This window comes from Simochromis diagramma, unplaced genomic scaffold (assembly GCF_900408965.1).
Source record: "Simochromis diagramma unplaced genomic scaffold, fSimDia1.1 OVJJ01000302.1, whole genome shotgun sequence".
Classification (NCBI taxonomy): Eukaryota; Metazoa; Chordata; class Actinopteri; order Cichliformes; family Cichlidae; genus Simochromis; species Simochromis diagramma.
This window is the reverse complement of record NW_024386792.1, coordinates 12,299,956-12,327,458: the sequence shown is the minus strand read 5'-3', so window position 1 is coordinate 12,327,458 and position 27,503 is coordinate 12,299,956. Positions and strand designations below refer to the sequence as shown.

Sequence of the window (27,503 nt, the reverse complement as noted above, 5' to 3'; positions counted from 1 at the left end):
CTCAACTGTTCGAAGTCATGACCACCAGTGACTTATAAATAAAAGAAGTTGGTATGTGGTTTTTCAGGGTTTTTTTTAAATGTCACACCACTGTTAGAAATAAGCTGTCAATAACGCCCAGCACATCAAGTGTAATAGTGCACCCAATGTAACCTTTAATAAACACTGAACAGTAAGGTATTGTTTTGTTTGTTTGTTTGTTTTTCCTGTCAACCAGTGATTAAGAATGACTATCGCCTCACTCTCACTGGCCCTTCACATCGACTATAGTTAAAATAAAGAAAAATTACACAGCTGTTATGTATCCAGCTAATTTAGCTCCTATAGCAAGAAAACTGTGTTTAGTGCCTGCATTTATGTCTACATTTGTCTTATAATACTGCCAAAGTTACATTTATGAAGACATGGTTTTTAATGCTAACATGCAAATCTGGTAAAGACTGTTGGTTGATTTGCATGAAGCTAAAATAAGCTGTTAAGTTCTTCACTTGTTTTTCAGTTGTTGTTTTTTTTGTCAGGCCACTGTTAAAAAATGTCAACAATGCAAAGCATGCCTAGTGTGATAGATAGCAGATATGTTCTTGTGATTTTTACTTTCTGTGGCCTATAGACATAAGCCCTGCCTCATGGTGCTAGAATAACTCTGATATGATTTGTACAGTGCAGGTGTTCCTCCAGATGTTTGCTCTATCCATGAGAACTGTGCCTCCTGGCAGAGGTCAACAAGTCAGAGAATCTTTCCTGTACTCTGGCTTCCATTCTGCTGCAACAAACTCAGCTGTTATAAGTTATGACCCTTGATAGTCCCTTGATGCCACAGGCACAAATGAAAAACCTGTACTTTTCCTTGCTCTAGCAGAATTTGGGAAATTACAGAGCTGGGGAACTGATAGTCCAAGTGTGAGTGCACTCTTAACCAACACTTGGACTATCAGTGTATAGGAAGCATCCATCTAGAAGAGCAGTTTGGTGCCTCAAGGCTTACTTCAGCTTTTTCCTCTGATTGGATCTTTACGCAGACACACAACAGAGTCTTGGGGGAACTCTAAGTGGTGTATGAATCATGACTTGTCATTTCATATCTAGGATTTGCCAGTCCTTTCAGCGTTAAGGTGTATAGATGGAATGTTATCATGGACTGCTTGATGTGATGAGTGGTGAACTGTGGTTGTAGAGCAACAGGGCTTAAATGTCTTGGTTATATTATGGCAGCTCATTCCACAGGAGTAAACTCAAAAGTGAATGTTTATGCTTGCAGTCTCACAGTTAGCTTTTGGTGCCACCTTTTGGCTTTTAGGGAGAACATCAAATTCTGTGACCTGAATTACGTGTTTTGGAAGGAGGGGAAAAAAACCTTAGTGGTGTGTCAGCACTGCAAACAGATTCCTCCCAAGCTCCTGTGCTATGTAGGAGTCATTCATGTTTTAAAGCAGAACTGCAGGAACATTATAACCATGTCTCTAGAGCACACACCATTATGTCTGAGCAACATAGTGATCGTTAAACAATGCCAGTTTAGTAATTTCCTGCTGGGGTTTCAACAATTACTCATACAGTTTTAAAGCAGTGTTACTGCATTATTCTAGTTATTTTCTCATAATGAGATCCCTTTTTAAGTTGCTAAAATAAGTACCTGTTTTGCAGTTTTATCCTCTATATGGTATTTATATCAGATTTTGATTGACGTTAATGCTGCAGTTTTTGGCTCCCTGCCAAAAATTGGCCCAGCTTTGCCTTCGTTTTAAGAATTCCTTCTCAATAAAAGCCCCCTCCCACGGGGAGCATTTGTCTGCCATTAGTAATAAACAGAGGCGGGCCAACGCTTTGGTGGCGAGCTCTTATTGTGAAGGCGAGATGAGGCCGGTACAATGCTTAGTCACGCTGAGTTACAGCTTTCCCCTCCTTTCTGTGTGGCTCGGCAGACCGCGATGGAGGAATTGTTCTAGACTACGGTAATTCTCTGTTATTCCAAATTTAAGGAGCCATTAGTGATTAATGTCAGTTGTTTGGACATATCTGGATTTTGTGCGGGCGTGTTAGCAAGAATATATTTTGATACCGCTTTGTTAGCACGTTTGTTACGAGCTCGGCTCACAGCCGTTACTCTACTGTCTATTATTAGGAGCCTATTTTGCTGTCAGCTCTGTTTCCGAAACGTTTGACTTGTTGTTTTGATGGGGATTACGGCTCTTTCATCGTGAGACCTTCTGAGTTCACCGTCGTTGCAAACCCACCAGAAACCTGCAGCCGATTTTTCTTGCTCTCCTCTACCTTTACATGCCAGGTCTGTGGATTATTTTTGTTTTACAAACGCAAGCTCAGAAATGATCCTCGTAGAGGACACACGGTGGCTTTTTGTGTGCTCTTCATGTCAGGTAAATGGCGCGGAAATCCAAGTCCATCAGGGTTTATGTAAGGGACTGGCTTCACTTCTGGGTCATGTTTTGGTACATCCAGTTCCACTGTTTGCTCGGTGAAGAGTTCACGATGAGTCACCGAGGAGAGCTGGTTGCCAAAATGCCCGAGAAACGCGCTGGACTCTGTACTTGTGTTTGTTTCACTTCTGGCTCGATTGCGTTTGCTGGCTTTGTAGCACAAAATAAAATAAAAATCGCTGACACAGCTGTAGGTGTAGCTCAGATCAAACTGTTAAACCTGTAGAGTCCCTCCAGTTGTTGTAAGACACCCAAGACCTGTAGGCCTGAAGGGTGGCACGCAAACCGACGTGCGGGGTCTCTGTCAGGGGTGAGTGTGCATCTTTATTACTGTGCTGTTGATGAGCCAACTTTCTTGTCAAGATTAGGGTTGCAGTGGAAGATTTTTAGCAGCATCAGCATAAATTGCTGGTTTATCGTCCACGTTCGTCTTTTAAAGATGTATACTGGACATTTTCAGTTTCTGTTTGAGTTCGTCCTTTAGTAAGGATTTACTGCTGCCAACTCCTTGAAACTTCCTTGTTTAGTGTCACCGTCGAGTGACAGTTTAATTGCACTTCTAGAACCTGTAATGAACAAGTTTTTTCATGTTAGAGGAGTAAAACCCTCCAGATGTTTGCTAGGAGTAATTTGGCTTATGGCATGTGAAATTTCAGGATCTCCCACATGTGTAGGTTATAAAATATCTTAATAATAAATGTTATCATAATACGTGCAGTGTTTGTCAGCTGATTCATCAATTGATTAATTCAACAACAGATACTATCTTTAGAGTGGCTTGGACCCAGTTATACCTGTCGCATTCATCATACCCAAAAACGTGTTTTTATTATTGATGAAATGTCAGAGAAATGCAGCAGGTATAGTGTGGGACTTGGAGAGCTTGTTTGTCAGTGAGTCGTTTCTGTCTGCTGTGGAAAGTGGGCGAGTTGAGCAATATGTTCTCCTGTGAAACTATTTCACCCAGAATCCTGGAAGGGGGGAGGCACAGCAGTAAATGTGAATCGCAGTGTGTTTCATATTACAGCGAGCTTAACTGGCTGACTTCCTCATGACGAGTTCCATCATGGTCACTGACGTGTTCCCATTTGTTGGTAAAATGAAAAACTCTCAAACTGAGTTTGGGTTTTTTCCCCCTTAATCTTTAATGATTGCAAAGAACACGGTAACCTATTTGCAGATTGGAAAGCTACAAGGTCATATAACCTGGCCTTTTGTTTTGCGTCCTTTTATCAATGCTTCACGTAACGATCAGTGTGCGTGTGTGTTTGTGTTGGTGTGTATACACAACTCACGGGTGCTTTGTTATATAACTGAACCCTCACAGCAGCATTGTTGCTGAGTAATTCAGACTCTTCCTGATCAGAGGGCTCCAAACAGACATTAACCACATGTTTCTTGTATTGTACGTCAATGTTGCAGGCAGTTCATATTCTGAAAAGAAGAAGTGGGATTGGAATAAAAAAGAAGGCATTAAATTTTCAACTTAATGGGTTCAACGTAGTGGATCTGATCCCACATATTACCTGTAGAAGTATTTGTTTGTAAGCCAGTCTGCAGAGCCAGAGCCCTCTCCTCCTCCTGGATTACTCCGATAAAAGTACCTCTTGACTCTGATTAAAAGATTGTTCTGTTTTCTTAGCCTAATTTGGTTTAAACATGTCTGGAAGATGCTGCAATGGATGTACTTGGATTCTGCTGTTGGTTTGAACAAACTGTTCCCTCTGTTCAAACCCCCAGTGGATTGGCAACAGGGCAGAGCAAGAGCACACTTACTCATGCTGGCCTGTTAAATTAAAGCCTAATTTAAGTCACGGCGTTGTCCTTCAAAATGAGCAGCACTCCCTAGCTGCTGCTTACACACTCACTTACACTTACTTGCTGTTTTGCTTATATTGTTAGCCTCTCTATGTGGACATTTTTTTACTTTTAAAAGTAGTGAAAGTAATAGGTAGGATTCCAGGCACTTGAGTTCCTCACCGACAGTTTTTCTTTTGCGTGTTTCACTTCACCCTGTCTTTTATCAGCTGTGCACACTACCTGTGTGTGAAGAGATGCCAGATAATGAGAAACTATCATGACAAATGAAAACGCATTAGGCTACGTCCACACTAGCCCGGATAGATTTGAAAACGGCGTCCACACTAGCATTTTCAGTCGTTTTCACACAAAAGCGAGTGAGAACTAAAGAATTTGAAGAAAAGCTATCTGGAGCATGTACAAACTGATATTAATCTTTTTTTAGGGCTGTCAAAATTGAGACCAATCAAAACAACTGCTGTATAATGCACTCCGCTATCTTTGTTTAATTGCTCACATGACTGCATCACATGACTAAAATGCGTCATTGTTTTAGAAAGTCGTTTTCAAGTGTCCACACTGCGACGGGACAGCTCCGTTTTGAAATGTGTTTTCGAGAGCACATACAGGACGGGAGGTCAAATCGGAGAGAAAACGATGCGTTTTCAAAACACATTAGTGTGGACGTAGCCTGACTTTGCATCTGCCCTACTGAAGAGCACCTGTTGGATAAGCTTTTACAGCTATGTAGTACTCCCTTTGTTTTTTAAATTGTCTTGGATTGCAAACAGAATTAGTAAAGCAATGTTTTAAATCAAGCCTGATAAATGAATGATTTCCAGGGTATTTTTCGTTACTCAAATACAGTGTATTAAATAAACACTGTTCCTGGATTGGTACCCAGTACCAACACATACCTTATTATTGTATGTTGAGTTGAGGTAATTGTGTCGTATCAGAACTGGGGTAAAAAAGAAAACAAAACTGGATCCGTGCATCAGTATTGGCGACTGATAGAGAGAACTAGAGTTTGGGACTCATAAAAGCAGAAGATGGTATTTGTTTTTAATGAGCTGCATAGTCATCGTTACAAAGACAAAGCCTTGACTGTAAGTGGAGTGCATGAGGAAGAATGACAGAGAATTATGTGTCACTGCATTGATAAAGTTTTGTTGTATGAGTTCATAGATAAAGAATAGTGCTGAATCACTCGCTATCCAAGGCACTGATGTACGTATGTAGACCGAGCGGAGAAGCAGAGTTTATCAGTATGAAACAAACACATGCTCTCTCTCTTTCTCTCCCCAGCTGTCAGCTGAACCAACTGCTTCTTAGTAAGTAAACAAACAAATAGGTGGGCATCCTCAAGGAAGGCTTCTCCAGAGAAAACAACGAAACACCGCTACCACTTCATTCCTAAAGGCTCAACTGCCTCACCTAGAGTCTCGGACTCTGAATAGCTCTTTTGAAGACAGCTTTGATTATTACTTTTTGTAACAAAGTAATAGATTTAATTTTTTTTTTATCACTGTGCAAGATTGATCTGCACAGTTTGTGAATCTGGCACAGCTCTTGACAAGATAACAGAGACGTACTGCAAACTGACGGTTTATATTGCCGGGTATGATTAATACGTTTCTGCTGAAATAATAGAGAAGTGGAAAGGAAAGCAACTTTGTTGCCAACACAAACAACTGATCTGAGTCTGGAGCAGTTCTTACTTTGCCTCCTATTCTCTAACTCTTTCTCTGAAAAGTTAACCTTCAAACAAAACCAGAGGGACCCTTAATTCAAGGCATTTTAATTATGTTGGAACTGCAGCATATATTAGTACATGCAGCCATGAGTGGCAGCTCGCATTCAACGCTCTAGTAATGCCATAATGGGCCGAATGGCTGGACTGAAGTACTGAACATAGCAAGGAAATCCCCATGTTTTTATAAACCAGACATAACTCTTTTACTCATAGAAAAGTCAGGAGGGCCTGGAGCTTTCTGTGTGGCTGTCTACCAAATTCCTCAAATTAAATTCTTCTTTTATTTCGACCCATGCCTGCATGTGGTGCAAGGATGCCCCATAACGCCGTCCACTGTTCTTGAGAAGGCGACCAAAGAGGAGGAGAAAGGGTAGGAAATGACGGAGTGTTTGACAGAATACAAAGCGCTGGTGACTCCGTCCACGCGCAATGGTCACCGCGTCTTCAGCTACACGCTCGAGAGCCACACGTCAGCCGCCTTCGCCATCATGAACGAGCTGCGGCTGGAGCGGCAGCTGTGCGACGTCACGCTACGCGTGCGCTACAAGGACCTGGAGGCGGTGGACTTTGTGGCTCACAAGGTGGTGTTGGCCTCCTCGTCCCCGGTCTTCAGGGCCATGTTCACCAACGGCCTGAAGGAGTGCGGTATGGAGTTGGTGCCCATCGAAGGAATTCACCCCAAGGTTAGTCTGTTTTATCCTTGCCTGAATGTTTTGTTTGATTTGTACTCATTTAAATGTAGCTGTAGTATTGTGTTTATTTGTTGACTTCCGAATAACTAAATGGGAATCGAGTTACTCCTCTTTCAGCATAAACCGGCCTCACATTATTACAAGGAAAATCCAGTATGTATGGGAATTGTAACTTTAAAACCAAGCTGTATACCACAATGGGCTTTTCCAGCATTGTTAGAAAAAAATGGCTCCAATCCTGCACTGCTTTAAAGTGAAACAGAAAGTCAGAATTGCTTTAAAACCATACTCAGATGATCATACCTTTATAGATAACACCATCCACTGTTTTTCTTTATCATTTATCTTTGTACAAGTGCAATTAAAAGTCAAACCTAAATGAATATCAGCCTTACATCACACTGATTATTAACCAGATGGGTTATTCCAAGCATCTTGGAGGGTTTGCTACGATGCCTGCCCTTTTTAGTTGCTCTGTAGGACTCCTCCTTGTTGCTATATGACTGCATATTTGGATTTTACATTTTCTGCATCACACTTTATGATTGTTAATGTCTTTATCTGAAGTGCCTAAAACATTTTTACAATACATGTAATTTATATTCGGAAAATGTGTGTACCCATGAGTTGAGTGCATTTCTCTCTTTTTTTTTTTTTTTTTTTTTTTTTTTTTTTTTTTTTTTTTTTTTTTTTTTTCCCCCATGAGCAAATAATATGTTCAAAGTAATTATGAGTCATATGTAAAAGTGCATAAATATTTTTCTATGGTACTCAGGACTGAAGTTCCACCTTTTTAAAAAGTAAGCTCTCTCTCTGTAAAACAGGTATGCACAGTGGCTAAACAGTTTTATCTTGACTTCCTTTACTTGCGTTGGGTGTTTACTGAGCTCACATAGAGCGTGATCGACACAATATCTATGACGTGATAGCTTGTGAGATGCTAATCTGGGTTCCTTCCTTCCAGAATTTAGCATAGCATTAAATAATTTTTCTCTCCAGCTTCTCTCGCTCTAATTTTCTCATCTGTGCACTGACCTCCCACAGTCCAACCCCTTACGTTGTGTCTTTTCACCATTTCAGGTAATGGACAGACTGATAGAGTTTGCCTACACAGCCAGCATCTCTGTGGGTGAGAAGTGTGTCATCCATGTGATGAATGGTGCTGTCATGTACCAGATAGACAGCGTGGTCAAGGCCTGCTGTGATTTCCTCGTCCAGCAGCTTGACCCCAGCAACGCTATTGGCATTGCCAGCTTTGCAGAGCAGATCGGTTGCACAGAGCTCCACCAGAAGGCCAGAGAATACATCTACATGAACTTCAGCCAGGTAAGGCTTAAATAGCATCTCGAATGAAAGCATTTTCGTTAGAATCACTGAACTGCATTGTTGGGCTGCACATGAAGTTGGAGCCACTCCTTGTAATTGTTTTTTCCTAATTTGTGGCGCTTAAGTAATGATTTTGTAACTTAGAAATCAAGAATTAAACATTCTACAAATCTGTTCAAGTTTTTGGGGCAGGAAATCTGTGTGTAAAGTGTTTTGAGGTCTGAGTAAACAATGTTTCACTTGCTGCATTGTGGTTTCTTCTGGTGGGTTCAAGCTATGAGTCCACTGGCAGACTCATAGCTTAAATTCTCTTCACAAGAAGGCCAAGCGAATTCAAGCTATGAGTCACGATGACTTGTGAGTATCTATGTGGGTTTACTGGTGGCTGAAGCATAACTGACTGCAAAAGATGATGTTACAACGCAGTACAAGAAATGAAAGGACAGTTAATATTTCTCCCTCATAAGGAGATAAGATCAAGGGCAGGTCCAGCTTATGACAAAGATGTGTCACATGTCTGTCTGTGAGGTTAAACCTATAAATGGTATAATATTCAATACATGCCTGCTCACCAGAGATTTGACTTTTTAAATATGTTGTGGCTGTCAGGGTAGGAAACCAGTTTTCCTTTGTTAGAAAGAGATTATTTGTTGCAAGAGTTGGTTTTGTCCTCACCGTTATGTTATAATTGATCAAAATAAGCAAAAACAAACTGATAAAGATTACATGATTGATCCGTAATTTAAAATAAATCTGTTTGTATTTGGAACAGACTGTGCACAGTTTAATTGATCCAGCAGTTACTTTAGGTAAGAAAATTAGATGAGAATTTGCTGCTGGTCTAGATTCCATTCAGTCATATATGTCTGGATTTTGGACTTATGCAGCTATCATTAGCTGTCTGGAAACTTTTAGCTCAGAAATATTAATCAGTTGTTTGGAAAATCTTTCTAGTTGTTGTAATTACTCACACCAGATACTTTATTCTTTAACAACACTTGTATCATAAAAAGTTACTTTAAATCTGTACTCCTGCTTTCCAGGTAGCAACCCAAGAGGAATTCTTCAACTTGTCCCACTGCCAGCTGGTCAACCTGATCAGCCGCGACGAGCTCAACGTGCGCTGTGAGTCCGAAGTCTTCCAGGCATGCGTGGCCTGGGTGCGATATGACCGGGAGAACAGGCGACCGTACGTCCAAGCCTTACTCCAGGCTGTCCGCTGCCATTCCCTCACCCCCAACTTCCTGCAGACCCAGCTTCAGTCTCTGGACTGGGACCCACAGTGTAAAGACTACCTGGCTCAGATCTTCCAGGACCTCACCCTCCACAAACCCACCAAAGTGATTTCTTGCAGAACTCCAAAGGTGCCGCAGCTCATCTACACAGCAGGGGGTTATTTCCGTCAGTCACTCAGCTACCTGGAGGCTTACAACCCTTGCACGGGAACCTGGCTGAGGCTTGCCGACCTGCAGGTACCCCGAAGTGGCCTGGCCGCCTGTGTGATCAGTGGGCTTTTCTATGCTGTTGGTGGAAGAAACAACGCGCCTGATGGTAACATGGACTCAAACGCTTTAGACTGTTACAATCCTATGAACAACTGCTGGCTGCCGTGTGCACCCATGAGCGTGCCCAGGAACCGAATCGGAGTCGGGGTCATCGATGGCATGGTATATGCAGTTGGTGGATCACATGGGTGCATTCATCATAATAGTGTGGAAAGGTAAGTCAAGTTGGCTAATAATGGAAGATGGTATTACTTTTATTACACAGACCAATTCTGCCTATTTTGAATTTATTCTTTTATCAATTATGTGTGTTTGAATGTAGAAAGAAAACCAGCAGTCTTTTACTGGTTGAATAGTTAAGTAACAATTACAGTATGTGGTCAGCACAGGTCATTTTAATGAAAGGCTTATGGTTGTGTCTGTCAAGAGAAGTAATCGGGTAACTTCCTGGAAACATTTTACTTCCTGCAATTTATTTTTAGATCACACAAAGCTGCTGTGAGGGTGTTTGAGTCTACAGGGAAATATTTTTGTAATATTAAACTTAGTGACAATTGAAAAGAGAAACAAGACACCTTTTGTTTTCTCTCTCAATCTAAGCTTGGCACGAAATGCTTGTACGAACATTGTTATATGACCAGATCAAGAAGAACTAATACTCATTCTTTCTCAGATTGCTTAACATCTTGAGATAATCCTGCCGGATGCAGCTTTTAATCCACACCTGTGAAACGGCAGCTTTGTTTAGGTGCTTTCTGGTGTTGGGTATGAACAGTGACTGAACAACATACATTTTAATAAATAATAACAAAAAGGGAAGCGGAGAGCCCATCAACAAGTCCCATGAGAAATATCCGAGGTGCCGTATTGGCCTTGCTCTGACTAACCTTGACATAAACCTGCCCCAGATTTTTCACTGCTAGCCATTTAAAACTGGGATTACTTAAATTTTAATTCAAGGCAGAAACTTTACCCAAAAGTTGGCTTTGTTCCTAAAATAGAAGATCTTACGCAGGTAGCCCACAGTCTCTGTGAAAGAGGAACATGTCCAGCCAGTCTGAACAATCATGTAACATCCGAAAGCACATATGACGCACTGTAGCACAACGGCTAACCACAGATACTGAGGAATGAAACTAATGAATCTGTGGTGCAGACTCCTGGCAGTGGTTCATTCATTGGGATGATTAGTTACAAGAGTTGGTTACATTTGCGATTTAGAAACCCGATAAGTAAACTGACTAATGTTATTAGTTGGCAAAAAGAAAACGGGAAGATAAAGCTCGGAAATATAGCGATAATTACTTTCTTTTCAAACTATGTAGCCTTCTTAGTTTGTGTTGGTTCTCCACAGGTATGATCCAGAACAGGATCAGTGGCAGCTGGTAGCCCCGATGTTAACACGACGTATCGGTGTGGGTGTGGCGGTCATCAACCGGCTGCTCTACGCTGTGGGGGGGTTCGACGGGGCCAACCGGCTCAGTTCCTGTGAGTGCTACAACCCTGAGAAGGATGAGTGGAAGACCATGGCTCCGATGAACACGGTCCGCTCCGGAGCTGGTAAGAAGGAATTGTAAAGCTGCCTCCTAATGATGAAAAACGTTTCTGAAAAACAATCAATTTACACAACTGCCCGTGCAGTTTTCCACCTGTGATTTGTAAAGATATGCAAGACTTCCTGCCCCTGCAGACCTTCCTGTTTTTGCTAGGTAGACCCAAGCAGCACTTAAACCAGACAGCAAGGGCAGCTTAATAGTGAAGCAAAGCAAATAAACAAAGATTTCAGGTAAAAAGCAACATTTCTCAAAAAAAAGAAAAAACAATTGAGAAATTAGACAGAACCTATAATAATCTTGCAGTAGAGTGTATATGGAAAAAGTGAAGCCAAAATACCTAGGCATTTTATTGCCGTCTTTTGGCAAGCTTTGAGATGTGAAATCCAACTGGACTCTGGGAAGAAACTAGTTACCTCAGCAGTTATTACTCATATCTAGAGAACAGACCCAAGACTTTGGCAGGAAGTCTTTATGTATGGATGCTTATTAGTACTCTTATTGATACTACTTTCCATATTTTGGTGTAAAATAAAACTGTGATGATTTTTCTTAATCAAGAAACTCATTAAAGAAAAAACAAAACACTTATGTGGGGAGTGTGTATGTCTTTCTTTGTGTGTCCTTAAATACATGTTTGGCCTGGAGTTTTAATTTTTTTTTCTTTTTTTATGATGGCAGTCAAAACAAAGCTACCTGTGACCGTAGCGTAGACGTTACTCTTTTCTTCAGCCAGTTCTGGCATGTGCTTACATGTGTCTGCCCACATTTAGTTTGAATAAATGAAACAGTTGACCTTTTCTTTTAGGCGTGTGTGCACTTGGAAATCAGATCTTTGTGATGGGCGGATACGACGGCACCAACCAGCTGAACACGGTGGAGCGCTATGATGTAGAAACCGATACGTGGAGCTTTGCTGCCTCCATGAGGCACAGACGCAGTGCTCTGGGAGTCACTGCGCTGCATGGACGCATCTATGTGTTGGGTGAGTAATGTAGCTCGTAGAAGCCTGCTGAGAGAAAAGCAACGATTTGATTTACAAAATATGTTTTAATTATTATACCGATATCAATGCAATTATTTTGTTCACCTCCCACATTTACAATCATTGGGTGTGAGCCAGTATAGGTCACATAGGTCCCCAGTATAGGTCATTTAGGTCACGAGCACCACACCACAGCATTTCATTTAGGTTGAGGTTTGGACTTTGGGATATTACAACACCTTCATTGTTTACTTTTTCAGCCATTCTTTAGTAGCTTTGCTACTGTTCTCGCGATCATTGGCCTGTTGCATGACCTAGTTTTGGCCAAACTTCAGCTGTCAGGCAGATGGCCTCACACTTGACTCTAGAATACTTTGGTAAACAGTACTTTGGTCTTGTGGCTGTAAAACATGCCCATATCATCACACCTTCACCACCATGGACAGTTGTCTTGTGGTTTGTTCAATTGTGTCTTTGCAGGTTTGTTTGTTTGTTTTTATTTAGTTTTTTTGGTTTTCACACACTGCCTCTGCGTTTCAGTTTGTGTTAAATAAATAATGCCAGAATGTGTAATATGTCATGTGATGTTGTGTTTACCTAGGAAGTCAAAATTAGAAACAGGGTGTGCTTTCTTTTTCATGTGTCTGCGTATTAAAGCTCTTTGTAGTGTAACCGTTAAGTGTTTAGATGCATTTTGCAAGGCATGATTAACCTTGGGTAACTTGTTCAGTTTTTGTAACTATAAAATGTAAATATTTAAGTTTTTATGAGTCACAGTAGCAATAACTAACTCCTATTTACTCACTCCACTTAGTGTTTGTTATCCATAGCTCAGATCTGTGCTGTGCTTACAGGAGGTTACGATGGCAGCACTTTCCTCGACAGTGTGGAGTGTTACGACCCAGAGCAGGACACTTGGTCAGAGGTGACCCACATGACTTCAGGCCGCAGCGGCGTGGGAGTGGCTGTCACCATGGAGCCCTGCCAAAAGGATTTATTGCAGTGTCAGGCGTGTGACGGTGGAAGAACCAGCGGCAAGGCGGACCCTTCGGCAAATGCACGCGAAGATCTGAGCAGGACCCGATCCACACACTGACACGCATCTCAAAACTGACCTGTGAAAACTGGTCCTTTAAATTGAGTATCGTTATAAGATCCAGACAGTCTATCTTTGTGCTCCAACGCGGCATTTGAAGCCCTCAGCTAGATCATCATTTGTAAAGTTCAAGTAAAGGGCTCCATAGTAAAAAGGTCACTTTACTGGCCCGATGAGTCATCAGGGGCTCTTTATTGCATTTAAAGAGCAAACTAAATCTGATAGGTGAAGGAAATACTTCAAGCGATCGATTATGTAAACAAAACGTAGCGTGTGTGTGTGTGTGTGTGTCTGTGTGTCTGTGTCTGTGTGTTGTGTGTGTGTGTGTGTGTGTGTGTCAGTGTGTGTCAATCAAAGTGCCATTACAATGCCTGTGGGCATTATCACTATGTCGGTATATTCTCCTGAGGTGCTTGTGTGGGAGGGCACAGGCTGAGTCACTGTGTGGAAATTAGTGTTAACCCAGAGAGCCGCAAGATGAAGATCGTACAGTGGGCCTCATGCAAGAGCTTGTTTGATGTGCTTATACAGACCATCTTAATTCAGTCCAATAGTTCTTTACAAAATCACAATCTGCACATTAAAAAAGAATACATAAATAAATAAATAAAGAAGAAGAATTTAAGCTCCTGATGTTGGATATATCCAGTACTAGCAGTCCAAAAAAACTGTGTAGCAACAGGTTTTTGATATAGCACAGGAACCATTATTTCCCTCCTGTTTATTGTATATGTAGACAGTTATTTGCTGTTATTTTTAGTAGTAATGTACATGTTTAAACTCACCATCTGTTTAGAACTCATTTTTTTGCAAATAATCTATTTTTATTTAAAGTGGACATCCTGTATGACGCCTGTGAAGGCACGCGGAACATATTTAAATCGGTTGTTGTTGATCTAAGCTGAAGACAGATTCTGCAGCTCCAGAGCTCTTATCCCACCTTAAATATTTTCAAGAACATTTTGGATTACTGGATCACACACAAGAATATACCTGTGATATAAAAGAGGGTTTTCAAGCAAGCTGGCAAGGTGGTTCCAGTTTTAAATCCAAGAACAAACGGCCTGTGCGAGGCATTTGGTGTTGGTGTGATCCCTCGCCTGCAACACCAACCATGACGTGTGCTGTTAGATTCCAAGAAGAAATACTTTGGCCTTTCTTACATGACTACCTGATGCTCGGCTGCAGGTTTATTTTGGTAGGCACGGCTAAAACTAGCAGTCCTGCAGTAAATCCAGCTTTCACAGTGGGTTTCTACTGTTTTGTTGCCTTTTAGTGATCTTACTGGGGCAAAATAATAAACGCCTGTCACTTTGGTGCATAACACTTCCACAGAATCACCACCTTTTTATGGAACCACTTAATCAGAAATTACAACCTTCATGAAGGTAGGATTTATTGCAGGATGTCATATTATAGAGCATCACATCTAGTTAAGTGTGTATAATCATAAACTGGCAGCTGAGTTTCTGTTCCTTCAACTGCAGTCATTATGCAGCTGTACGGGTGTGGGGGAAAATGTGCATGCACCTGCCAAATTGTATAAATTGTCATCTCAGATTATGGTAGAAAGGATCTGCTTTAAGCAAGTGGTTCTTGCATGAGGCCCACTGTCACAAATTCAAGTGTTGATACAAGAGTCTGCATAGTAACAAATGTGTTCTTTAACTGATTGCATAAAATGTGAAACTTTAGTAAAATACTGAGCGATGCTTCTTCTCGGGCTCCACGATTGTCGTCCAGTGGGATCGGTGTGCAAAGCGCCAACAGCATGAAGAAATTAGTTTAGGCTGTGTTTAGAGGAATCAATACTGTAGCATTTAAACGGCCTGAATTGAAACATCTCACTATTTGCAGACAGAAATGAGACCCTCCCGCGCGCAGTAAACAATTTTTTTTGGATTTTCACATCCTTGAGACCTCAGACACAAATGACCATGTTTGTGCATTCGTGTTCAAATATTGTATACTAATGATTTAAAAAGAAAAAAAAGGGGGGGGGAAGAAAAACTTGCTTAAAAAAATGTATTTGTAACAGCGGTTTAAGCTACAAATGTTTTTAAGTGATGTTTTGTACATTGATATTCTACAAAGTCTTGTACAGGAATTCAGAGCTCACTTTTTTATTTATTTGTTCAGGTCCTTTGTGATTTTTCTTCTTCCTCTAAACTGACATCAGCTTTGTATTAAATTGGACTCTGGTGTAGTGTTTTAATAACTAGCATGCATTGTAACAAACTAGGAATGCCTGTTAATGCAGATTTTGGATGTTTGTTTAAAAAAAATAAAACAAAAAAAGAGAAACCGACGCTTCACCTTGAAAGGGACCTTTTACCCCCCCTGTCCAGTGTTTGGATTAGAGATGAAAATATTTAAAAACATCTGCTTTGTACATTTCTCCCCCCAAGCAAGAACTACCCTGTACAGTAATGCACTGTTAATTAAAATGTGTTTATTGCACTGCTGTAGTCATGTAATAATTTTAGTTCTGATAGTTGCTGGGTTGTTTGTTTTTTCTTGTTTTTTCTTCTTGATGTTACGTTCATTTGTGCTGTTTTCAAATCAGTAGTGGCCACTAGAGGGAGCTAATGCGCCTTCATATCTTCTTGTATTTTATGGTAAATGTAGAAATAAAATAAAGTTACCAATTTATGCTTTTTGCTAAAGATGGATGCTCCCAGCCCACTTTGATAGGTACATCTGATTAACTACTCATTAATGCAACTATCTAATCATACAATCACGTGTCAGCGTCCCACTACATTCGGGCATGAACACATGGTCTACGTGGCCTATTGAAGTTCAAAGTGAATGTCATCAAGATGATTCTAAGTGACTCTGAATGTGGTGTGGTTGTTGGGGCCAGGCGAGTTTTTTTAGAAACTGCAGATGTGCTGGGATTCCCCCCCCCCAACACAACCACCTTTAGCGTTTACACGGAATACAGCAAAAAAGAGGAAATGTCAAATTAGCAGGAAAAAACACTCTTGTTGATGCAGTAACTCATTTAGCACTTGTTACAACCAAGATATGCAGAAGAGTATCTTTAGTAGAGGCGAAATGTTGAAGCAGATGGGAACAAGAGCAGAAACCCACATCATTCCCCCTCTCTTGCTCTGATGATTCTTAATTTCTGCTGCAAAATTTGTGTGGTGGGGTCAGAATCTCATGTAAGCAAGAAATCCTGCTTTCTATTTATGTTCAGGCTGCTCGTGATGGTGAAGTGTATACTTTGAGCCCCAACTGAGCATCATTTAAACTCCACATCCTACCCGTGCGTTCTTTCTGACCATGTCCATCTCTTAATGACCAAAGTGTACCCATTTTCGACATTATCCTGATTTTAGTGGAATAACCTGTAGGATGTTGAGCTTAAATCGTCTCAAACCAGTTTCCTGAAAATGACAATGAGTTTGCAATTCTCTGATGGCCTCGGCAGTCACCAGACCTCAATCTAATAAGGCATATTTGGAATGTGGTGGAACCGGAGATTCATATCATGGATGTGCAGCTGACAGTGAAGGTGTGATCAATAAGGACCCAAATGTCTGAGTAATGTTTTTGAATCTATGCCATGAAGGATTAGGACATGGCAAAAAGAGCTTCAGCCCAGTATGACCAAAATGCACCTAATAAAGTGTGCGTGTAGATACTAGTGTGCAAAGTCTCATTTTTATGATCTTTCTAGTGTGTTTTTCAGTGAGTCAAAAGCAGGTATGTCATTTACCGACCACCCATGATACCTCCCAACACATCTAATTTCCTGGCTAAACCCAGCAGGTGGATAAGGTAGACCACTGTTTACACTACCGAGAAGTATTGTGTGGGCTTACAAGAGTATTAAGACTTGGCAAACACAGGCCTAAAAAACACAGACTTAAAAAAGAATCTGTGAAGCTATACAGCTGCGTCATCAGTTTCTCGTTGGAAGAAAACAATACCTTTCAAATATTGCAGATGGAAATTTAAGCAGTTAATAGGCCTCTAAACTTTTCTGCTTAACACCCGACGTCAGATTGTAATAAGAAATGCACGTCAAACACAGGAGGATGATAACTTTGTGATTCAGTTTGGGAGGAAAGAAAGTCACTGCGGTAACTTCCTCTCTTCCCTTCTTCTCCCGAATATTACCACAGCATGAGTTTACAAAAATGTCAAGGTTACGCAACACTAATCGAGGTGTGGCTGAAAAATAAGGAGGCTGTTCCTGCTTTGTCTTGCGTGAGACCAGGAGCGTTATTTAATAACCATGCCTTCTTATCATTTGAAAGTCATACGATAACAGACCACGTGCTTGCATTCTGATGGGTTTATGGGTTGTTGATTGTTAGGACCGGTATCTTGTATTGTGAAAGGTGAAGAAATGTCCGCTTATACACTTTGATCTATTAACTCATCTTCTACACATTGAAGAAATCTTCTGTTCAAGTTTTAGCATTCACTCTCTCTTAGTTTTCCTGAAAGTAAAAATGGGTCTGGAGTCTTATGGGTTAATTTCATATAAAGCCTCATTTTAAATTATTGCTAGGGGCGCAAATATACACTAACTGCAGTAATCACATTAACTACGTATAGATTACTTGAAGTGTGCCTCTGTAAAGTCAGCGCTCACATGCGTTGAACATGCTCGCTGACAGTGGTTTTATTTTGAAAGCCTCGCTTGTTTGTGCCGCGTGATTTCTCGCGAGCTTCACACCGGTGAGCGCCTCTGAAAGTGATGAAAAAAACTCTGGCCACTGCCACCGGACACCAGAGGATCCTGTGTGCGCGCAGGTATGTAAAATTAATCTTGCTGACGCTTGCTTCTGTTTTACTCTGTTGGGCGAAACTTCTGAGATAATTTCAAACTTCAGTGGAAACTTAATGGGAGATAAGTTCTCGAGGTTATACTCGTTTGATATAGGAAGTAGCTTTGGAAGTTCACGAATTACCTGCGTTGTTAAATGAAGACAACGCCACAAGAAACGCCACTTTTACCTCAAATTTAACACAAGCAGCGATGTTAAGAAGAAATTAGCCAGACAGAAGTCTGCTGCAATGATTTGTATTTGGTTACCTGTGTGTGCACAAATGCGCACAGCTCACATCACAAATTAACAGGCTATTTATCTCGTCTTGATGCAGTAGTATTGTTATAAAACAGTGGAGCTTCTGTCCTTCTTTCTCTGTTTATCTATTAAGGTGGGCTTCAGGACACAAAATTGTTTCCATTCTTTCCAGAGAGAGAGAGAGAGAGAGACTCTCTTTGTTGTCAGACTAGTTCATCCTGTTTGAATCCCCCTTTGAGCGCAGGAGGAGCGTCCATTCATTCAAGGTCAATAAACAGCCAAAGCTCATGTGTGTTCTTTGTGTCATGTAACTTTAAAACCTTTGACAAGATTTTCTCTGGAGACTTCTCTGCATTGAAAGCCTGTTCCAGCTTCATTGCTCAAATCCACTCGTTCCTTTCCTTTCGTCTCCTTTCATCAGTGTGGAGCAGCAGCCAGGATGATCCCAGTGGGTGAATTCAGATCCCTCGGCACAGAGCCCAGCTCGAAGTATAGGGTCCTGAAGCCATGGTGGGATGTTTTCACAGAGTATCTGTGCATTGCTATGCTCATGATTGGAGTCTTTGGATGCACTTTGCAGGTAAGGTGTCTACACTTTGTGTCCATAAGTTTTCAAAAAGTAAAACCAAGTCATCGCTGACCTTGTCTGTCTCATTGTAGATGCCATGATAATTCCTGCATTATCTGGCCACCCAGTCACGCAAAAATGCATGCACTACAGCTGAACGAACTTGTTTCTCCTGACCCACTTTGTGCACATTCAGATCACAAACTGGCTGCTTAATGTGTGTCTCTCATCACATGAATATCATTTCTGTGTCACATTAAAATAGCACCAAAGTAAAGCAAAGGGACTACAGTGTAGTCAGCGCTAATCAGATATAATAACATACAAATTTCACAACTTGTTTACTGCAGATTTTCTAACTGTTGTGTTTTTCAGAGCAGAAGCATCAGTTTATTCCTCTAATTGTACTAAATTGTTGTTTAAGCGTAGACACCAACAACAAAGGGGCATTACAGGGGACGCATTCATGAAAAGAATTGGTCACAAAGCTGTCTGAATTGCTGCACCATCTACACAGTCTGTTTGGCGAAACTGAATGTGTGAAAATAATTCAGCAACCAAAGGGGTTCTCTATAGTCTGACACTCATTAGAATATTTATTATTTATTACTTCTGTCAGTGTAACATTTATAAAGTAATTATGGATTTCAACCAAGCAATTAAACATATAACCACCACCTTTACAAGGATGGTGTAACACACACATTTAATTTTAAATTAAAAATATTAAATCATCTGCTATTTTCGACCAAAATTTTCACAACTCAAAGTTTATCCAGTCTGGTTTCTTTCATTTACGAAATATCTCAAAAATCTACCAGTAATGAAGAAATTTTTGTACATAGTACATAGTAGTTAGTAGTTAGTTATAACTAACTCACTTTTCACATGCATTTCTCAGTCTGCTTTAGCCCGTCTACCATTGGCCTAGAATACAGAAAATACTAGATACTAGGCTGCTAACAAAAAACTAGTCAATACTCATAACAAAAGGCCATAAATAAAGCCATTAATTATTTTTGGCCTTTTGTTCTTCTCATATGTGTATACATAAGTGTGTATGTAGGAATGAATGAAAGACTGTGTGTTTGTAAGTATAAATATGTACTTTTATTCTTTCACCTGTTTTTATCCAGACTGCGAAGCACTTTCTAATTGTGGATTTTAGTGTTGTGATTTTTTCTTCAGACATAGGTAATCCAATTAAATGTAAAAATAGAAATGGGAGAATTAAATCTCCCTTTCACTTAGTGCTGTTAGACACGCTGTGCTCATTAACCTCTGCAGCAGCACAAAATCTCGTTAATTAAAAAACAATAAAGAATATATTCCACTACAGTGGAATCTTCTGCTTTGGTGATGGATTTTTCTTGCTTTCCTACAGCAGCATGTTAATAGTGACTTTTACTCTGAAATGAAGAGGTGGAATGGATCATCCCTCCAAGTAGTGTCATGTCTGATGTCATGGCTTGGAAAGTATAAGCCTGTTTCTGATTGTTGCTCGTCTGTTTGATGACGCATCAAAGGGCGGAGGATTTGGTGTATTTTTAAACCCCTATCTGATTTTATCATCTGCAGTTTTTAGCTTGTGCATTTAGGCTTTACGCGCAAGGTGAAACCTGTTAGTTCATCACTCCCAAAGCGTAGCATTATACACTAAGTGATAAATTGTCAGTATATTACACTTCCGGGAACCCATCACGTCCCCATATTACAAGATCAGAAAAATGAGGAAACATGAGAACCGTTTGGAATGAATCTACACGTGTACGTTTGTTTTACTTAAATCACTTTGGAAAACACTATCTAACATGCTGGTTGAGGTTAGGGATAGAGTTAGGGTTAGGGCTGGAATACATGGCTGGAATGTGTATTACCGCGGGAGCATCATTCTGCTAGATTTCATCCATGACCTGGCACGTAGCATAAGAACGCGGAAGGTCACCTTTCGCATTCCTCAGGAACGCCTCGGGATTTGACAAATTGTGACTATGTTACGCCTGAGAGTGAGAACAAGCGGATTAGTTTAGGCCTTGCTGTTCTCCAGTCAGAAATACTTGAGTACCAACAAGTGAACCGGGCTTTGTTTTTATCGCGATATTATTATGTTCTTTTTTTTTATAGCTCACCCAAGACAAGATTGCATGCCTGCCAAGCCACTTCACCAGTCCAACACCAAAAGCAATTGACTGCAGCAACATCAGCAGTTATGGGGACAATGAGAAGTTGCAGAACACACTGGTGACCCCGGCGAGCCCCATCATAGTGGAGGTGTTTGGGCGGAAGAACAATCTGGACATTCATCAATACGTGTTCGTCAACAACTATTGCTATGAGAGGTCTGTTCACTGGTATGCAAAGTACTTTCCGTACCTCGTGGTTATCCACACCATAATCTTCATGGTAACAAGCAGCTTCTGGTTCAAGTTTCCTGGGACATCTTCTAAAATTGATCTCTTTGTCAACATTCTTGACAAGTGCTTTGACTCACCCTGGACCACAAGAGCCCTGAGTGAAGTTTCTGAGGAAAGAGGCGAGGAGAAGCTAGTCAACTGGAGGAGGAACACTATGACTAAAGGCTCCACAGAAGGACAAATCGATGAGGAGGAGACTGTGGGCCTTCTTCGCTCCTGCTCTGTTAAGTCTAATCAAGAAAAGAAAAGTGCAGAACCGAAGTCTACCCTCTCTTTGTTGGATAAGAAGGAAGGAGAGCAAGCCAAAGCTCTTTTTGAAAAGGTGAAGAAGCTCCGAACTCATGTGGAGGAAAAAGACATTTTGTACCACATGTACGTGCTGCAAACGTCAGTAAAGGTCATCCATTTTCTTTTGATTATTATTTACACCGCATTGCTGGTACCTAACATTGAGATAGTTGTGCAGTGTTTGGTTCCGCCTGAGCTGACTGGTTTTGATATCTATTGCTGTAACCACAACAAAGCACATCTTTTCTCCAAGCTTGCCTACTGCTATATCTGCTTTGTGGCCGTATTTGGACTTCTGCGTATCTATACCCTCTACTGGCTTTTCCATCGACCTCTAAAGGAGTACTACTTTGAGCAGGTCAGGCTGGAGACCGGAATTAATGACATACCTGATGTGAAGAATGATTTTGCCTTCCTCCTGCATCTTGTGGACCAATATGATGCTCTTTATTCTAAAAGGTTTGCTGTCTTTCTTTCTGAAGTCAGCGAGAGCCGCCTCCATCAGCTTAATCTAAACTACGAGTGGACTGACAAAAAGTTGCGCACGCGTCTAGCCAGGAACACCAGAAACCGTCTAGAGCTACACCTGTTAATGTTACCAGGGCTTCCAGAAACCGTTTTTGAGATTCCCGAACTGGAATCACTCAAACTCGAGCAGATGAAGAATGTCACCATACCGGCTAGTATAGCAAAGCTAGAGTCTCTCCAGGAGTTATCAATGGTCTACTGCCCCGCAAAGCTCCAAGTTGCTGCCCTAAACCACCTGAGAGAACATTTAAAGATTCTATATCTAACCTTTGAGCATTTCGAAGAGGTTCCTGTGTGGATGTACACCTTACACTGCCTGGAAGAGCTCCACCTGGAAGGTCCTTTAACCAACGAGGTGTCCAAAAGTCCCATTCTGGATTCCTTTAAAGAGCTTAGAGCTTTGAGGGTCCTCACTTTTCGCTCCAAACTTACAAAGATCCCCTCCAGCATAGGAGATGTTGCGTTCCAGTTGCAGCGCTTGCGTATCTACAATGAAAGTGTCAGGGTCCAGGCTTTAAGCATCCTGAAGAAGTTAACCAACTTAGTTTCACTGGAATTAGTGGGCTGTGAGTTGGAGCGCATCCCAAGTGCTGTCTTCAGCCTGAGCAATCTGCAGGAGCTGGACCTGAAGGAAAACAAACTCACTACTGTGGAGGAGATCCTGAGCTTACAGCACTGCAGGCATTTAGTGACACTTCGGCTATGGCACAATAAAATCTCATACATCCCTGAACATATATCTAAGCTGCATACCTTGGAGACACTGGACATTAGCTGGAACAAGCTAGGAAAGCTTCCCTCTCGGCTCTTCTACTGCACCAAACTCCGGCACCTCGACATCTCTCACAATCAACTCACTTCGCTCCCTTCTGAAGTGAACATCCTGCAGAGCCTGCAGTTCTTCTCTGCAGCTTTCAACTCCTTAGAGACAGTGCCAGAAGAGCTGTTCTCCTGTAAAAGGCTAAAAACGCTGATTCTTGGTAACAACCGCCTTTCACACCTCAGCTCAAAAGTAGCCAACCTTGCCCAGCTGGTCCGGCTGGATATTAAAGGAAACCGTCTGGAGTACTTACCTCAGGAGATAGGGGACTGTCCCCTGCTGAGTGGGCTGATAGTAGAAGATAACTTGCTGGATCAACTGCCATCAGATGTAAGAAGCAAGTTAAATAAAAGCTGAGTGTGTGGAGCTAAGGTTCGTCACATACTTGTGTTTTCTAATTAAAGAGTGGTGGGTGAGCTTGAAAAGACATTTTTGATCCAAATATTTTTCAGAGAGAAGCAAAAGGAAAACCCAAACCACAGCTGACCACTAAAAGAGAACCAGTAACTCTAAAGCTGAAGACTTTCATAGGACTGACCTAAAGAGGTGCTTGTGAGAACACAAAGGTCTAACACAGTTGGATCAGACGGTCTTTAATCTACCAGGTGCCTAGCACAAAGTCCATGTGATGTCAAATTGTGCCATATGCAAACCGCAAACTGCATTAAGTGGACATCATGAAGGCTGCCTCCCGCACGCTTTCTCCAGGCAGCTTAAACCACACTGTGCATTTCTAGTAGGGAAAACACATCTGTGGACAAGTGTGGAAATCCTAATTGTCCCAGTTTTGCATATCCATTAAAAAAAGATTTAAAGACTCTATTTAAAAGCAGTCATAACGAAATGATTCATAGTTTTTGATTTTCACATTTTGAAAATGTCCTGAAAATAGCATCTTTTTTTTTATTAAGTTAAAATGTGTAAAAACACATCTACATTTAATTTTTACAAAACTTGATTTTTACTTCAGTAGATGACACAGAAATGTAAAGTGGAACAAAAAAAGTGTTGTAATTCAAGATCAGATTAATACTGTATGTGGCGATGAAATAAGAGCTATAAGTACTTTACAGAAATAAAACAGCAAACAAGCCTTAACCTTCAAATGTTTTGGGACTGCACCTCCGTTTGTTTACTAAAGACTTTTGAACTGTATCCTGCTTGACGGGTTTGCACAGCGTGAATATGCATTTCTTACAGTGTGGTGGTTCATGTCGCTCTGTTTCAGTTCCAAAACACGTGGAGGGAGAAAAAGCCTTTCAGTAGCTGGATAAAAGGTGTTCATATCTCTGTTTACACATTCAGTCAAATGGAGAAGTGAGTGAATTCATACTGGGGTGGTATGAGGTATATAAGATAAAGGTTCACTCTCTACAACATTGACTGTGCATGATGTGAGTGCCAGTGGTAATGGCTGCTGTTTCCACTAATGTTTCAGCATAATACAGGTGATAATTGGAGGTGATGTCCAGGCAGCAGAATTTTAAAAAGCTGTGGCACTTAACATGCAACTATGGAAACTTGCTAACTTGGATGACTAGGCTGATCTGTTTAAATGCTTTAAACTGGATATATTTTTACTTCAAATCTTGTTTTTCTTTCTTTTTAAAAAATTTCAAACATCCTTTATGCAAAACTTTAGATGCATGGATTCTGCACTTTTCCTTCACCATTGTTTCCTCCATTCACATCTCATGTTCAGACGCACATAAAACCGGTGCTTCCTGGAAACAGCTTCCACTGCTCAAACGAACTGCAGTCGGTCATGTTCTGGCTTGTGTGACTTCTATGTTCTTGTCGATCAGCACACTCACTTGCCCTTGATTCAAGGATTACTGTGTGTGCTATTTTCTGTCACATTAAGGAATTGAGATGTTTTAGGGAGAATTTAGCACTTATGTTATGAAGGGAAATAAGTTGCACAGTAGGAAGTAAGTGATTTGTCAATAATTTCCTCTATTTCTTTAACCCTTTCACACATAGTGGTCACTACAGTGGACAGCTATTCAAAGGCTGTCTTCTTGTATTTGTGTCGGTGTTGATGGTATACACATAAACCACTACATTGGACAATGATGTGTCAGTCCATACACATCTGTTGTCCGCCTAAGTGGACATGTAAAAAACTCTTTGAAAAGTACATGTTTAAAAGATTGAAGTTCAAAAATCTTTTTTTCATGCCTAAAGATGAATAGAAATACTTAAGAAAAAAAAATCCTGAATGAGGATTCACATAATTCATTCATGAAAGGGTTAAGTCTCAGTTAAAGTAGCAGTCAAGTAGCAGTCTAAATGTGACTAATAATTGACTGGAAAAAATAGCAATACAATGTCTCCAAGACGGTTGTTGCTTTGGGTTGTGAGGAGTGTGCAGAGAGCCGCCGGTTGGGCTTGGTGTTTACTTTTGTAAAATCGGATTATTGGGTGTCTCAGCTATGTGTGTTTCTGGTAAAGGTTCACATTCAGTTCCTGCAGGCTGTGATTTCGTGCAGCTTGATGAAGTGAGAAGCACAGCAGAGCGTGTAACAGCTTCCAGTGATTCATCGTTTGGAATCTCACCAAATGCCAAAGGCCAAACAATTCAGAGGGAATAACAGTTTCAAATGAAAAAAAATGAAGGGAGCACTTGATTTGCAGTTCTCTACATCTTACAGTCTAGTAAAAATTGCACACATGGGAAGCTCCTCCTTTCATGAGCACGAGAGCATTTTTTAAAGATGAAACTAATCCCTAAATCCTTTTAAGCTCTACTACATTTCGTAAATGAAAGAGATTAGAGATCTGCAACCAACTAATAATCTTAATTACTGATTATTTGACATATTATTCTAATAAACAGTTTGGTCTAGATCGGTGTTACAAAAGCGTTATAAAGCGGTGTTACAAAACCAAAGTGCTCCAGTTCATTTCACCAAATATCTTGTTTTGTTGGACCAAAATTCTAAAATGCAAAGAGTAAATTCAGATGTTTGATGTTTTAAACAAATGATCAAACTGCTAGTTAAATATGCAGATTTATTTTCTTGGCAACATAATCACCACAGCTGTAACAGAGGTCAGGGGCAGTCGTTTGGTATCGATTCAATACCATGTAAATACAGGGCTGGTATTGCCGATATCAATACTGATATGAACACTTTTAACCTATGAAGGCAGTTTATATAGAGGAGAGCAGTGTTTCGTGATTTATGAGATGAATCACCATCAGTTTGCAAATTCTGAACACATTTTAACAACCACAAAATCACTTTATTTTAAAACTGTGTTTTTTGGAGGCCTGGACTGTAAATGTTTCTGTCTCTAAAGCACTTTGGGTAAACCTCTGTTGTTTAAATGTGCTAGGCTATAAAAAAAATAAACACGACAGTCAGCACAAAAAAGATTCATTTTTCATAGTGCATGTTTGAGGTATATTGATTTAAAACAATTCAGTGGGCAAATTGCTAATATCGATCCGATAAAAATACCAGTGTTGGTATTGATACTGTTGAAATTTGGATTGATCTGCCCACCTTTAGTGAGGGGCATTTGTGGAGAAGTGGTTTATGAACCCGTGAAGCTGTGTCACCCCTAATGTCTGTCACCCCTCACTGCTCCTCTCCGCTCTTTAATCAAAATCAGAGAAACTTTATTAATCCCAGAGGAAAATTGAATATAATACAACTGCATGAAAGGAAGTGTAGAAACAGAGACCGATCCCCATCTGCTCCAGTCTGCATACCAAATATCCTTTGGCAAGATACTTACCCCGATGCTCTCCAATGCGCATGTATTTAGATATAAATAGATATTAACAGAGATATAAATATAATATAAAAAGACACAAGTATCAACAATAAATACACTTTAATCCAAGCAAAATAGAAAAACAAGAAGTGTGAAATCTTATTTATTACGTTAGTTCGGTCAGACATTTGGATAGTTTTCCTTGTGTCATCTTAATTTACACACATCTGCGTGTGACTGCACCAGTACGCTGATTCAGGGTTTTCTCGTTTACTCCCACTATTGTTACTGCTGCTTGTAAACCTGCATATTTCTCCCAATCTGTGGATTAACCCAGCCACATTCAGGAAGTGCTTGAATGTAACAGCCACACACCCAGTCAGTGAAGTCGCTGAGCTCTACCTAGTGGCTGGGCTGTATATTTAACCATCCCGGTTTTGTAACTGATTTATATGTTAGGGTGAGAAAATATACTTAAATATCTATTACACAATTTAAGGGCGTGGTGACGAAGCAGACCTCTGAGCGGAAAGTTGCTAAACTATCTGGGAAAATATGGGTGGGGAAAGACAGCATTTTGAGCAGAATTGCTCCAGTAGACTTTACTCAAACATCAGAGTCTGAGTCTGGATTAGCGCTGCTGAATAAACATCACATTCATTTAATGTTAAAATATTCCTTGAAGATGAAAAGATCAGCATTTAAAAGTAGGCAGATATTATCAGCTGTTCTAAAGCACAGCACTTGGTTTGTTTTTTATTTCATTCAAATGGAAATTTGTGTGTTTTCTATTGAAAAAATTTTGATTTGTGTGATCGTTCTGTGACATCATAGATGTCTGCATAGTGAGCTGTGAGCGCAGCAGTTGAACTGTATCTCCTTTCTTGGCAAGTAAAGTTGGCCAGCAGCACACAAGCAAACAAAATACCCATTGTACCACGAGAGCCCCGAGCACAAACATCA

At 40.6% G+C, this 27,503-nt stretch overlaps 2 protein-coding genes and 1 long non-coding RNA gene across 8 annotated transcripts; 2 read left to right on the top strand and 1 right to left on the bottom strand.

Moving 5' to 3' along the window:
• Positions 1 to 1,829: 1,829 nt before the first annotated feature.
• keap1b (kelch-like ECH-associated protein 1b) lies at positions 1,830 to 15,433 on the top strand. Of its 4 annotated transcripts, none has more exons than XM_040024560.1 (7): positions 1,830 to 1,952; positions 5,544 to 6,674; positions 7,764 to 8,009; positions 9,053 to 9,729; positions 10,869 to 11,074; positions 11,876 to 12,052; positions 12,907 to 15,433. In XM_040024560.1, exons 2-7 carry the CDS (start codon positions 6,369 to 6,371, stop codon positions 13,146 to 13,148), a joined length of 1,854 nt encoding a protein of 617 aa, XP_039880494.1. In that variant the 5' UTR covers positions 1,830 to 1,952; positions 5,544 to 6,368; the 3' UTR covers positions 13,149 to 15,433. The 4 variants fall into 4 exon arrangements, with proteins under 4 accessions (XP_039880494.1, XP_039880497.1, XP_039880496.1 ...); XM_040024563.1 differs by lacking the exon at positions 1,830 to 1,952 and adding an exon at positions 1,959 to 2,284; XM_040024562.1 differs by lacking the exon at positions 1,830 to 1,952 and adding an exon at positions 2,386 to 2,745.
• On the bottom strand, positions 11,434 to 24,002 carry LOC120729111. Its single transcript, XR_005694847.1, has 3 exons — positions 23,991 to 24,002; positions 17,022 to 17,024; positions 11,434 to 11,604 (listed from the first exon to the last, which is right to left on the bottom strand). It is a non-coding gene; the product is annotated as an uncharacterized LOC120729111 (long non-coding RNA).
• On the top strand, positions 17,816 to 23,920 carry si:zfos-323e3.4 (volume-regulated anion channel subunit LRRC8C). 3 transcript variants are annotated; one of them, XM_040024557.1, is made up of 3 exons: positions 17,816 to 17,921; positions 18,618 to 18,776; positions 20,889 to 23,920. In XM_040024557.1, exons 2-3 carry the CDS (start codon positions 18,636 to 18,638, stop codon positions 23,169 to 23,171), a joined length of 2,424 nt encoding a protein of 807 aa, XP_039880491.1. In that variant the 5' UTR covers positions 17,816 to 17,921; positions 18,618 to 18,635; the 3' UTR covers positions 23,172 to 23,920. The 3 variants fall into 3 exon arrangements, with proteins under 3 accessions (XP_039880491.1, XP_039880492.1, XP_039880493.1); XM_040024558.1 differs by lacking the exon at positions 17,816 to 17,921 and adding an exon at positions 17,929 to 18,462; XM_040024559.1 differs by lacking the exon at positions 17,816 to 17,921 and having other exon boundaries at positions 18,477 to 18,776.
• Positions 24,003 to 27,503: the final 3,501 nt, after the last annotated feature.